A 13,711-nucleotide genomic window follows, 5' to 3' on the forward strand; every position below is an offset into this window, starting at 1 on the left:
TGAAGCACTTGGGCTACAAACACTTGGGATGCCCCTCCTGAGGCATCTACCTCCATTTGTGTGACTTGTGAGACAACTTTTTCTTTCTGGGGCTGCAAAAAAGACCAAAAAAGATGGTTTTAAAGAAAAAACACAACACAGCTCCCTCCCGGGGCTCACTAAGCCCCCCCCTGTGCCTCTACTCCCCCCCGGGGGCTCTCGAAGCCCCCTCAGGCCCGGCCCCACCCCCTCTCCCCTCCAGGCCCGGGGCCGCCGCCCTGTGCCCGCGCAGCGAGGCCGGGCCGGAGGGGGCGTGGCCACGGGGCCGCCGGGAGCGGTGACGTGTCGGTTAGGCCCCGCCCCTGGCGCAGGGTATATAAGGGGCGGCGCTCACGCCGTCGGTCTTTTTCGCTCCGGGTTCGCCGGCGTCGTGCAGGTGAGGCGCGGCCGCCGCGGGCCGGGCCGGGCCTGGGGTGGGGGGTGGGGGGGAGGGCAATGGAGGGGGGGGTGAGGGGAATGGAGGGGGCTGCGGGGTCGGTGAGGGGAGTGAGGGGGGTGAGGGGATGCGGGGGGTGAGGGAAGCGCCGCTTCGCTGTGGGATGGGTGCGGGGTGCGGCGCTGGGCCGCGGGGGGGGAAGCACCGGGGGGGGAGGGGGGTGGGGAGCGGGGTGAAGGGTGGGAGGTGGGGGGGGGGGGGGGGGGGTCCCGGGGGGCGACGCCTCGGGGAAGGAAGGAGGGAGGGGGGGTGTTGGGGGGTAGGAAAATGGCGCCCCGCGCTTCCTGCCACAAAATGGAGGACGCGGCGGGCCCGGGCGGGGTGAGGCACGCACACAAAGGAGCGGGGCGGCCCCGCCCTCCCCGCCGCACCCCCCCCCCCCCCCACCTCCTCCCGGCCCCGCCGCTGCCGCCGCCGGGGGTAACTCGAGCCCGAGGAGCCGCGAGGAGGAGGAGGAGAGGGAGGGGGCGACGCCGGGGGGCGCTCGGAAAGGGGAGGGGGGCGCCCGGGCCGCTGCCGCCCGCCCCGCGCCGCTCCGCTCCTCCCCTCGGCGGGGCGGGGCCGGGCCGCGGGCCTCAGGGCACGGCCGGGCCTCCCCGGGCTGCCCAGGGCCCCCTCGGGGAGGCGCTGCGGAGGGAGGAGGGGGGGGTGGTGGGGGAAGCCATCGGCCATCAGGGGGTAACCGGGCTGCTTGTGGGACCCGGCAGGTGTCGAGCGTCTTTCTGCCGCAAGGGAGAGCGTAAGCAGCGTGGAAAATGGGTAAGGAGAAGACCCACATCAACATCGTCGTCATCGGCCACGTCGACTCCGGCAAGTCCACCACTACCGGCCACCTCATCTACAAATGCGGGGGCATCGACAAGAGGACCATCGAGAAGTTCGAGAAGGAAGCCGCTGAGGTGCGTGGGACACCCACGGCCAACAGAGCTGTGGGCATGGGTGAATGAAAAGATTAAGTTGCAAAACTATTAAAATTACAAAATGGATCGGGGTTACAGGCAGTTAAATTGAAATTCTCCCCCTAATTAAAAAGTGCTAAGGCATGGAATCCACCACAGTGGTTGGTTATGCTGAAGTTGTGAAGTGCAAAATGGAAGGCAAAGGAAGGTGCTCCAGAGCTACGTCCATGTAGTGAACCTTGGAATCAGAACCCAACTGGAGTTGCCAGCTTCAGTCTTGGCCTACATTTAGCTGAAGATAAACTTAATCATCACAACTGTGTTTATCTCTAAAAACAAGTTACCGATTTTGGTACTTGAACCTGTAGGAAGTCTGCAAACATTAATTGTTTCCATACGGTAACAAAATAGCTTTCAATGAGCACATCACAGAATGAAATGTAGTGAATGCTAGGCTTGCATGGCTGTTCAAATGCTGATTTTGACAGGGATTACGTTAGTAAGAGAACGGAAATCAATAGTGGACACTTGATAGTAGGACTTGGTCTTAAGAGATCTATCCTAAAGAGGTGATAGTGCAATTAACAAGCTGTCAAGAGGGCCAAACTGTCAACAGGTTAAATAACAGAAAGCAGTTGGCATCTCTCACTGGTTGTGCCAAGTGTATCCATGCCAGTGTTTGTAAGCCACAGCGACGTTTTTCAGCATAGATCACTTACTATTTTTAGCTTTTGCCTCTTAGCCTGTGTCTAGTTCACAGTCTTTCTGAAATAAATGCAGAAATGTATTGAAAAAACACAGAATAATTCTTTTTTTAAAATCTGTAGATGGGCAAAGGTTCCTTCAAATATGCCTGGGTCTTGGACAAGCTGAAAGCTGAGCGTGAGCGTGGTATCACCATTGATATTTCCCTGTGGAAATTCGAAACAAGCAAGTACTACGTCACCATCATTGATGCCCCTGGACACAGAGACTTCATTAAGAACATGATCACTGGAACTTCTCAGGTAGGGAAATAGAGCTAAGGATTTGAGAGTTTGGGCAGGCTCTTCCTTAGTTGCTTTACTGTGAGGGAGTTCCCCTGACATCGTGGCATATGTGTAGGCATTATAATGAAGGCTTTTTTCTTCCTTTTCAAAGGCTGATTGTGCTGTCCTGATTGTTGCTGCTGGTGTTGGTGAGTTCGAGGCCGGTATTTCCAAGAACGGGCAGACCCGTGAGCATGCTCTTCTGGCCTACACCCTGGGTGTGAAACAGCTGATTGTTGGTGTTAACAAGATGGATTCCACCGAGCCACCTTACAGCCAGAAGAGATACGAAGAAATTGTCAAGGAAGTCAGCACTTACATCAAGAAAATTGGCTACAACCCAGACACTGTAGCTTTTGTGCCAATCTCTGGTTGGAATGGAGACAACATGCTGGAGCCAAGCTCTAACGTACGTTTAGCATTTCTTAATATAAAGACATTAAACTTTGCAGTATTGTAGAGATCAATTGTGCAATGGATAATGCATGTTCTCTTAAATGTAATGATCTGAAGTGCGGAGGTCAGAATCAAGTTCCAGCACTTGACGAGTTCTTATTCTGTAATAATACGATGAGTGCTGTGGAGATAAATTGCTTCTTTCTAGCTTTACGCTGTTAAAGTGGACAGGCAGTGATGCTTGGGTTGTCTTTATTACAGATGCCCTGGTTCAAGGGATGGAAGGTTACCCGGAAAGATGGCAATGCCAGTGGAACCACCCTCCTCGAGGCTCTGGACTGCATCCTGCCACCAACTCGTCCAACTGACAAACCTCTGCGTCTGCCTCTTCAAGATGTCTACAAAATTGGCGGTACGTGTTCCCAAGTTACTCACTTAACAGCTAAGGCATGAGACAAATGCAGTTTTCTGCCTGAAAACCAAGTAGAAAGTGTAAAATACTTCCTGGAAGTGTTTTCGCTCTGCCCGTAAGGGCATATAATCACTGGATTACTGAGATCATTTCTCTTCTGCAGGCATTGGTACTGTACCAGTTGGCCGTGTGGAAACAGGTGTCCTGAAGCCAGGCATGGTGGTTACATTTGCCCCTGTCAATGTAACAACTGAAGTAAAATCTGTTGAGATGCACCACGAGGCCCTGAGCGAAGCTCTGCCTGGTGACAACGTCGGCTTCAACGTGAAGAACGTGTCTGTGAAAGACGTTCGCCGTGGTAACGTTGCTGGTGACAGCAAGAATGATCCTCCAATGGAAGCTGCTGGCTTCACTGCACAGGTGACTTTTGAAGCTCTTGGAAGATGTTACAATCTAGATGTGGGTTGTGAAATATTAAAATTCTGCTTTTAAAAAAAATTTCTAAAGCAGTAGGATAACCTGTAAAGTAACACAGACCTGTGTTCTGAGATAAGATTTGCTTTAAGCAAATCAGTGAAAGTTGAGGCTTTATAAGACACCAGTCTGTTGTAGGAAGCTTTTCAAACTTATCCCAGTGCTAACTTCATACTTTGCTTTTTTTTTTTTTTTCTTCTAGGTTATTATCCTGAACCACCCTGGCCAAATTAGCGCTGGTTATGCCCCTGTGCTGGATTGCCATACTGCTCACATTGCTTGCAAATTTGCTGAGCTCAAAGAGAAGATCGATCGTCGTTCTGGCAAGAAGCTGGAGGATGGCCCTAAATTCCTGAAATCTGGAGATGCTGCCATTGTTGACATGATTCCTGGCAAGCCTATGTGTGTTGAGAGCTTCTCCGATTATCCTCCTCTGGGTAAGGTGTCTTTAAAATGTGCTTAATGCTGATCTCTGGAGAAGATGCCTGATTTCTAGTAACAGGATGCAGTTTTTCCTGTAATATAACACTAAAAGTTCTCAATTCAATTGAAACTTAAAAAAGGAACCGGAACTTTGGTGGGACTGGGGGGGAATTCTCTAGATGACATAGCTGGATGTTAATGCTGCGGTCACATGCAGCTACTGTCCTAGAGCAGCAGCTGCTTGCTCAGCCAATGCTGCGTGTTGGTGCCATGTAGATAATGCTGTGGGATGTGTAGCATGAGACAAAAGTCATAAAAAAACACTTCTCTGTTCGCAGGTCGTTTTGCCGTGCGTGACATGAGACAGACGGTTGCTGTTGGTGTCATCAAGGCAGTTGACAAGAAGGCTGGTGGCGCTGGCAAGGTCACAAAGTCTGCCCAGAAGGCCCAGAAGGCTAAATGAAAATTCTGTACATCAGCTGCCACCTCAGTCGTAATCAGTGGTGGAAGAACGGTCTCAGAACTGTTTGTCTCAATTGGCCATTTAAGTTTAATAGTAAAAGACTGGTTAATGATTACAATGCATCGTAAAAGCTTCAGAAGGAAAGGAATGTTTGTGGACCATTTGTTTCGTGGCAGTTTAAGTTATTAGTCTTTAAAACCGATAAATTTTTTAAAAATGGAAACTTGACCAAAAATCTGTCACAGAATTTGAGACCATTAAAACAAAGTTCAATGCTATGTCTCTGTGTTCTTTGGGTTAACGTTAACTTTGTAGAAAAACCTACATACAGGCCTTGTGGGAAAAAAGAAGGATGAATACTTAGAGTGCTCAGAAGTTGTGAAGCAAATACTCACGTTTTTTGTTTTGGAGTAGAGTGATGAATTTCAGCTGAGGATTTACTTTTAGCTGTATCTAAGCCTTAAAATCTCATTTCTGCGGTGCTTTTTTTCTTTAAAGATGGTTTCTAGATAAGATAGCACAACTGCATGGTAACATCTGCAGTATGGTGCATTCTGTAGTGCACTGAGTAAACCAAAAACCTTGCTGATAGCGAGAGGAAATAGTGTGAACAGAAAAAAAAACCAACTTGCATGAGCAACAGAATTACAGTGGGTTCCCAGTTAGTTTTGTACATGTTTTTCTGATGGTAACCTGAAAATGCTTCCCTTGGGGGACTGGTTAACTGCCATGTAGAGACCTTTAATGGTTAAACAGTTCAGTTTAAATGGCTTTCAGTACATTGCAGAACATTTGATAGTCACGTTTCCAAAACCAAGTTTGAGGATGCTTTGAGGCAATCCCTGAAGGAACCCCCCATTATGGCATCTTGCTCAGTTTTTATTTCAAAGCTGAGAGAAACTGGCAGGTACTTGACTGTCTTCAAACAGCATGGTGTTTACCTGTCGTGTTTGATGGCTTTGAATTCAAATTTGGGGTAAAAGATGTTTATAGGATGTCTGCTAGAAAACGTACTGGAGCATTTCCCAGAGTGATGTGATAAATGCACACTGGTTAGGTCAGCCCCAAATGGTGTGGTGAGGTTTTTACTTGGTGCATCAACAATAGGGATCCAGAGCTTTGGATCACTCGGTTGAAGTGGAATTGGGTAACGAGTCAACAGGTTGCTATTAGTTAATAGATAAATATTGAGTTAAACATTTTGGGATATAAGAAATGCCAGCTATATTAGATGATGGTTCCAAAATAAGATTGAAGACTTGCTTTGAATCACTAAATGCAGATGAGCAGTTAATGGATAATCAGATCTGACTTGCATAACGATAGAGTTGTTTTACTAACCTTTAACTTGGTTTCCCCACATAAGTCTGAAGAGAATTGAGTAGCTTTGAGGGATTACTGTTCCATGGCACCACTACTTCTGTCGTGTTTGTAACACCTCCTCCAAAAAAGCAAATCTGTTTGAGTTACTGCTGTGTTCTGATGTTTGTTTTCTTTCCCTTCTTCAGCTGTGTGCCTGCTCTATAGGAATGTGTCTGTACTGCTTGAATAATCCTAAACTGCTATTACTTCTCCGTGCTCTGTTTGCTTTGGTTGGATCTCTGCGCCTTGTTTTGGCTCGCTTTCTCTTTCTTACAACGGTAAAATCTGGGAGCATTGTACTCCATTTTCCGAAAGGATAGGTGTGCTAAGTACAGCTGGAAGCAAGGGCTGGAGCACTGAAGTCTCTGTGGAAGATGCTGGAATGTAGGAAAGGGTTCTCTTTGCAATACTGAAATTCTGCTTCTGAAGGCTCGTTAGTGTCCCTAAGTACATAACAAAACCGGGGCAGTTGTACCGTTGCTGTAATAAAGCTCGAGTATCCTTCCAGCTCTTCACAAGGTTCTTTGCAGTTCAAGATGCTTCCAAGAGAACTTGGTCAAACTGGTTGAGCAAAGCAAAGAGCTCTAATTGGGCTGAAAGGGAAAGCAGCTTTGGCACCGTTTTATCTACAGTGCGGCTTTGTATTAGATTTCTTACGCATTCCTGTTCCGAGCCTAACAGGCCTGTGAAGGATAGCAGGATGTTTGGTTTGGCCGGCATGGGCTGGGTACGCGATATCCAGCCCTACTGCTCGCAGTTCCTCTGTGTTCTTTGGACCAGCGTTGTCCTAAGCTGGATGTACTCGCTCGGTTACAGTTTAGGAATCGGCTTGCAATAGGCAACCGCTTCAAACTGAAACCTTCAGGTGAAATGAGGTTTGGAAGGAGCATCGGGCGTTTGGAGTGTCCGTGATCCTAAGCAGCCGAAGCTGAAAGGGAGGGCAGCAAATACAGGCAGGCCGTGGAGCTAATGGCAGCTCAGAGCTGGCCTGTCCAGGAGGAAAACTGCGAAACGTGGCAACTGCAGAGCTGCTGGGAAGCTGTTTCGTGTTAGAATTGCCCAGCTGGGCAGGCACAGAAGTCAGCCAGTTGCTTTGGAAAAAAGCAGCTTTGTAGTTTGGGTTCTGACTCCGGGGGAGAAAGGAAAATTTTCAGCCTAGAGGAACAGGCAGAACTGCAGGCAACGTCTCAACATCGTGCACAGATAAAATACATGCTTGTGAATGCTCTGCCTGTGATGTTATCAACTGCTTTCAAGTATTAAACCTCAGTTTTACACCAGTTCTGATTTTTTTTTTTTGATTATTGTAGACAAGTTTTGCTTTCTATGCACTAATGCGATGCCATCTCAGTTCTTTTATTAATCTTTGACTACATGGGGGAATTGTTAGACTTTTGTAAACAATATTTGGGAATAAAGCTACTTTGGTCAAACTTTTAATAAATGTTAATAGCTGAGAACTCTGTTTGTCTTCTGACTGCTTATTTCTTTAAGCAACTTCCACAGCTGTCCTTACCTCTTTTCATGCTGTCCTGTAACGCCAGGGCTGTAGATACAGAAGTGCGAAAGCCTTGAAATAAAGGGTGAGGTAGTGGAATGTAGAAAACTGGCTAGAATATTAACTTTATTTGGAGTTTTATTGCTGATGGGGGCCGTGGGGAGCTGGAAGATTGAAACTAGTTTTCTTTCTAGCTGATGGTGCCTGCTTTAGGATCCTGGAGGGCTTTTGGTACACAGAAATATTCCAAAAATGTGTGTGGCTAGGTATTGAGGGACTTGGATACAACAAAGCCTTCTCTGCACGGAGCAGAAATGGAGCAGCGCAGTCATTACAGCTGTAGCCAAGTAACTTCTCGCTCAGGGTTGTTTCCCTGGGTAAATATTTCAGACTGGAATAAAATGGGCTGTGCTCAGACTGCTGCCCCCAAGGTAATTTAATTATATCTCAAAGCAGCACATGCTACTACTGGAGCAGTTAATTTTACTGAAATTAGAGATGAAAGACTAATTCACATTCTGATTGTAGATGGCTTAATGTATGTTGGAAGGCTGTGGCAAGCTTTGTTTGGGTCAAATTACCGATTAATTTTCTAGGTTTTTTTCTTCGTTATTCGGTGAAGAAAAAAATCAGGAAACAATAAAACATACTGTAGCACAATATCCTTTTCCTCATTAGTGCTGTGTGGTTCAGGGCCCATCTCAGAACAGCATTACCTCGGTCTGGATGACAAAAATAATCTGGTTTTTGTGTATATTTTTTAAACAGATAGGATTTTTAGGGTTTTTAAGCCTAAAAAAAGCCTGGAGAGGGCTCGGGAGGGGTGCAAGGAGGCTCTTTGTGGGGCTGGCCAGCCCCTGCCCCCCCGCCATGCCTTGCTGCTGTGGTTTTTGCTCTGCAAAGCACAACTCCAAACACTCGGTGCTCATTTTTGCTGGTGCCCAAAGTGGCTGAGCTTAGGAGCCCTTACTTGCTGTGGAGGATGGAGGCTGAGCCTCTCTTGCCATTTTATTTTATTTTATTTTAAACCTTCTGTGCATCAGTGCAGGCCAAGGTCATTTTTCCCCCCTTGCCCTGTTGCTGTCCTTGGGTGGGTGTGAGAGGGAAGGCACTGGGAATGCTGGAGGGTGAAGATAAAGGACAAAAGGTGTCGGGCAACCAGGAATGTGTTTTGCTGTGAGCTTCCTCTGAAACAACACCGTTCCTTTCCCTCGCCTACCTTGATGAGGGTGGGTGCAGAACTTCTTGCTGCTGGTTGTTTGGCACCCTTTGCAAGGTCTGTCTCAGCCTGACTTCTCATAGATCTGTCTGTCTTTTGCTTCTTGATCTAAAATACAGCTACTACCTCCAAAGCTCCTTTCTACCAGATTTTTTTCCTTCTCCCTCTCTCTTTTTGGCGCAAACTCCTATCAGTATTAACAACTCTGAGTTTACAAGGTTTCAGACCTTCTTTATTTCCAAGTCCTCAAATCCTTCGTGTTGTTTACTGCAACAAATAATTTGTTCTGTTTAGGAATTTGGCCTTCTGAAATTGCAAACCTTAGACAATAGCCAAATCATAAACTGAACGGAAGAACAGAATTTAATGGTGACCATGGAAAATAACATTGGACCGAAATTCATTTCTCCTGTAAGGCTCCTACCATGAGGGAGGCTGAACGTGCTTTGCTTCAGGAAGAAGAAGAGAGCATCCAGGGTGCAAAAGAGCCAAAGGAAAACCCGGTAGGTGGGAAAAAAAAAAAAAAAAAAAAAATGTATCAGATGTATCAGTTTCCAAAAGACAGTGGCTATGATTTTTTTTTTTTTAGGTTTTCCTGAATCCTGTTTTGTGCCCTCAGGTTATTCCTGTATCATAAATCAATTACAACAGTCTCCTCCTTCCCGCCCCCCTTTTTATTTTTAAATGAGTTTACTTTCCTTGGCTGCCTACTGATAATTCTTTAATCCTTTACGCTTCAGGTATTCACACAACATAATTCAAGTCTGCCAGCTTCTCTGCACTGACAACAGTTAAGCACACATTTTCCTCAAAAGCTGGTGGGTGAAATACTGGCACTGTGGATAATTGGAGCCAGCTCGCCCCTATGTCAGGGTCCTGTCTGCCCTGCCAGCAGCAGTCACAGTCACCTTTTCCTTTTTAACCCACTGAAATCAAAGTGATATGACTAAAAGTGATACAACACAAAGTGAAGGAGCCACCAGGGAGCCCACTGGAGCAGTCGGCCAGCTGGTGAGATAACCACTGCCAGGCTGCACTGCAAGGCAAGGCGAATCTTCCCCTCCATGAGGGCTTTTATTTCTGTCCTGACTGAAATTTCATAGAATCACAGAATGGTTGGGTTGGAAGGGCCCTTAAAGACCATCCAATTCCACCCCAATGCTATGGGCAGGGACACCTCCCACCAGACCAGGCTGCCCAAAGCCCCATCCAGCCTGGCCTCGAGCACCTCCAGGGATGGGGCATCCACAGCTTCTCTGGGCAGCCTGTGCCAGGGCCTCATTGCCCTCTGAGTGAAGAATTTCTTCCTCATATCTAATCTATGCCTACCCTGTTTCAGTTTAACATCGTTACTCCCTTGTCCTACCCCTACACCCCCTGACAAAGAGTCCCTCCCCAGCTTTCCTGTAGGCCCCCTTTAGGCACTGGCAGGTTGCTGTAAGGTCTCCTCAGGGCCTTCTCTTCCCCAGACTGAACAACCCCAACTACCTCAGGCTTTCTTCACAGGAGAGGTGCTCCAGCCCTCTGAGCATCCTCGTGGCCCTCCTCTGGCCCCACTCCGACAGGTCCTTGTCCTTCTTATGCTGGGGGCACCAGAGCTGACCACAGTAATTCACATATAAAAGAAATGTTCAGGTTCTGCTTATCTGCAGCCACATAGGCCCATCTTAAGTAACCACCCCCATTTTTTTCTTTGATATATATATGTTATATACATACATATTATATATATTTTTATATATATATACACATATATATGAATTGGTTATGTGCCAACTTTTTCTTTTAATTGTTAGCTATTTGAAGTGTCACTTCGGACTTCTTTCAAAGCTGCAGTTATTCTTTTGAAGCTGGATTCTGAACTAGTTCCTCAGTAAATAGGGGGGAGAATAACAAATGGCTTAAGTAAATATTTAGTTTTATACGCTGGACTGTGGCTTTGCTAACAGGACATGGGTATTTTGGAGACAGAAACATAGGCTCCTTTGGTGTTAAAGTTGTGTCTGAGCAATGCAAACAAGCCCTTAAATAGCTTTTTCCCGAGGAAAAAGAGTAGATGAATTCAAGTGTAATGATACGTTTGCTGCTACCTGACTTTTATTTCTAGTAATAATAACGAGTGTTATGCAGTCTGCTGATAGAGTTATGAACGGTGGAGTTTTATCAGTCTGATGATGCATTTCTGAACAGCGCTCCTCAGAGAAGGAAGGGGGATGTGTGTATGTTTGTTTTGTGGGGACCAGGGGAAAGGAAACAGCAAACCTGAACAAGAGGAGATCTTCTCTGCCCCGCCACAGCCTCTTCTCTGTTAGGATAGTGCCCACGACTCACTTCTGGGCAGGAATCCCAGGAATTTCCACATTAACAGCACAGCTGAGGAGGACTGAGACCATGGAGCTGGTCCATACCCAACACCCGCCAGCTCCGGGCAGTGTCACCGAGCCGGCTGCCGGCGGCCTGGCCAAAGTCCTGCCAGGTGCTGTGGGACAAGGACAAACCCTCACCGAAGCAGCTGGCTCAGCACTGCCGGCCCCGGCAGCCTTTCTACTCGTGACTCCCAAAATCCCATACGCTTGTGACACTGGCCACACACGGCACTTTTCAAGTTAAGCCACCTAAAATTTGCAACTGAGGCGGCTCGTCACGAGCCTGCCGTCAGCTCCCCTCGCTGCCTGCCGCTCTGTAAGTCACAGGGAGAGCTCATTTCGCATCTGGCTCCGTGCCTGCTCGCCAGTCAACCACATCAAGCTTTGATTCACGTGGAACAAGAACAGCGTGTGCTTATCAGTCCCCAGCGGTGCCTGAAAACATGCCTCCTGGGGCTTGCGCTGGGAGGTGCAAAGATGCTAGAAATGAAAGCCTTCACCCTTCGCTTCATCCACCTCCCACCTCCACCACAGCATCAGCCTTCCCCAAACCGTGCTGCCCACTCGGGGAGGCTCTGCAGACCTGCTGCCACACAGGGGGGAGCTGCTGCTACAGGGACCCCGCTGGGGAAGCTGCCCGCAAGGCCATGTCTGAGTCTGTGGTTCACAACCCCAGGGAGACACCACAGTCTGTCAACATATCTAGGCTTAAGCGCGCCAAGAGGCAATGAAGTTGCAGCCTAGAGCTTCTAGGCTGGAATATTTGCCACCACTGGACTCCCCAGCACAGAGGACAAGGTTCCACATTTGGTTACTAGATGATGGTGACTACGGAGTCAGAAAGCTTCTGCTGGGGATCCACATCTGTCTCCTCCCTCAGATTTACACACACAGGGTTAAGCCTGTGGAGAAGTTTATGGAGAAGTTAAAACTTCTCCATAAGAAAGTTATGTCTCCAAAATTAAGTCTCCAAAGAAGTTTATGGAGAAGGTAACAGAAAGAAAAACATCTCTCCTCCCAAGCAGCCCTGTGGTAAAAACTATAGAAGATGAAGAATCAATCCTTTTTTTTTTTCTCCGGTCATTTTGTAATAGCAGCTGCAGTCCCCCACCTTCCTGAAGAATGGTCACCACTAACCTCCAGCACAAGAGGGAAAGGCCACGTTTTGTTTCTTACTAGCCCTGCAGAGCCACAGAAAGACCAGCAAATGAGCATGACACAGGCCGTGGCACAGGAGGAAGCCCAGACAGCACCTCCCCAGTGGAACAGCAGATTCCCTCTTCAACAAGTAACAGCTGTGATCTTGGGATGCCCATCACTGAATGGAGAAGCACAGTCAGGAGACAGAGGTAACCAAGATAAACTCCTGAGCATCTACAATGACTGCAAGTGAAGATCATTGCTTACCCAAGTGCAAGGTACTTGCAAGGGCCTGCAAAATGGAGGGCTAAGGAGAGCCACTTAGCACAACCACTGCTGCAACTGTTACAGCAGCTGGATGACCATCAAAGACTGGGTGACAACAGCTTTTAGTGTCCCCTGGCATAATACAGCTTCCTATTTTTCTCTATTTTTGCCATCTTCCAGGCAAAAATAAAGAAACTGGGCAGGTGACACTAAAGTACTGTATAAAATGAACGCTAGAACAGGAAAGGAGACCAAGAGTTGTCTTGAAAATATGGTACAAGGTGGAGTGGTAGAGATCTGAGGAAACTTTGCTCAGCAAAAACTGGCCTGTGTTCTGCAGGAAGGAAAAGAAGAGAATCACATTGAAACAGGGAACAAAGAGGCCCTTGGTATGTGCAAATGAGTTAGGCCAGCCTCATGCATCCTACCCTCCCTGCTTTTCTGGTCACAGCATGGTTTACAGGAGCACGAAGTGCCGTTCATTACAGCATAACCCAGGAAAAACAAACAGATGTCAGTGTTAAGGACAAGCTGGGCCTGCCCTTCCCACCCTGCCAAGCTCAGCAAGACCACAGGAGCTGTGAGGTTCTAAGCTCACTTTGTCTTCACTTAAAAACCAAGCCTTGTGCCTTGTAACAAATCTTCAGCAGTGAGTTAGAAAGCAGATGGCACAACATCTGCAGTTTATCTGCCCGTGCTATTTGCAGCAGATTATTTAGCCTTTCTGCACCTGGATTTCTTTAGAAAACAAACAGAACTGCTTACCTACAGCTAGGACTTGAGTTAATGTCAAAAATCTCGGACAAGAGCTGTTCAACAAGCATGTTACATACAGCAAGCCCTACATAAATGAAACAACACTTGAGGAAGAGCCAGTCCTCAAAGTTGTGCACGTGCAAGGCTTTACATTGCAGTAAGTGCAGACATCATTCTCCCACAGGTGTCTTGGCAAGGCAGGTTACCAGTGGCCAAGGACCCACATCACGCTGAAAGAGAGCAGTTGTTATAAAGGATCTGGAAAGCAATTGTCCTGGTTTCAGTTAGAACAGAATTAATTTTCTTCCTAGTAGCTGGTGGAATGCTGTGTTTTGGCTTAGGATGAGAAGAGTGCTGATAACACCCCGATGTTTTAATTGTTGCAGAGCAGTGCTTATGCCAAGCCAAGGACATCTCAGCCTTTCGCTCTGTCCTGCCAGCAGGCAGGCTGGGGGTGCAGTAAGAGCTGGGAGGGGACAGACCCAGGACAGGTGACCCAAACTAGCCAAAGGGGTATTCCATACCATCCGACG

The 13,711-nt window shown here is 47.6% G+C and overlaps 1 protein-coding gene across 1 annotated transcript; it reads left to right on the forward strand.

Moving 5' to 3' along the window:
* Positions 1–366: 366 nt before the first annotated feature.
* Positions 367–4,848, forward strand: EEF1A1 (eukaryotic translation elongation factor 1 alpha 1). The gene is made up of 8 exons (XM_082758386.1): positions 367–415; positions 1,183–1,374; positions 2,202–2,381; positions 2,515–2,811; positions 3,060–3,210; positions 3,374–3,630; positions 3,887–4,121; positions 4,446–4,848. Exons 2-8 carry the CDS (start codon positions 1,231–1,233, stop codon positions 4,568–4,570), a joined length of 1,389 nt encoding a protein of 462 aa, XP_082614512.1. The 5' UTR covers positions 367–415; positions 1,183–1,230; the 3' UTR covers positions 4,571–4,848.
* The last annotated feature ends 8,863 nt before the right edge of the window (positions 4,849–13,711 follow it).

The sequence above is a fragment of the Aythya marila genome (genome assembly GCF_965140915.1).
Source record: "Aythya marila genome assembly, chromosome: 3".
Lineage (NCBI taxonomy): Eukaryota > Metazoa > Chordata > Aves > Anseriformes > Anatidae > Aythya > Aythya marila.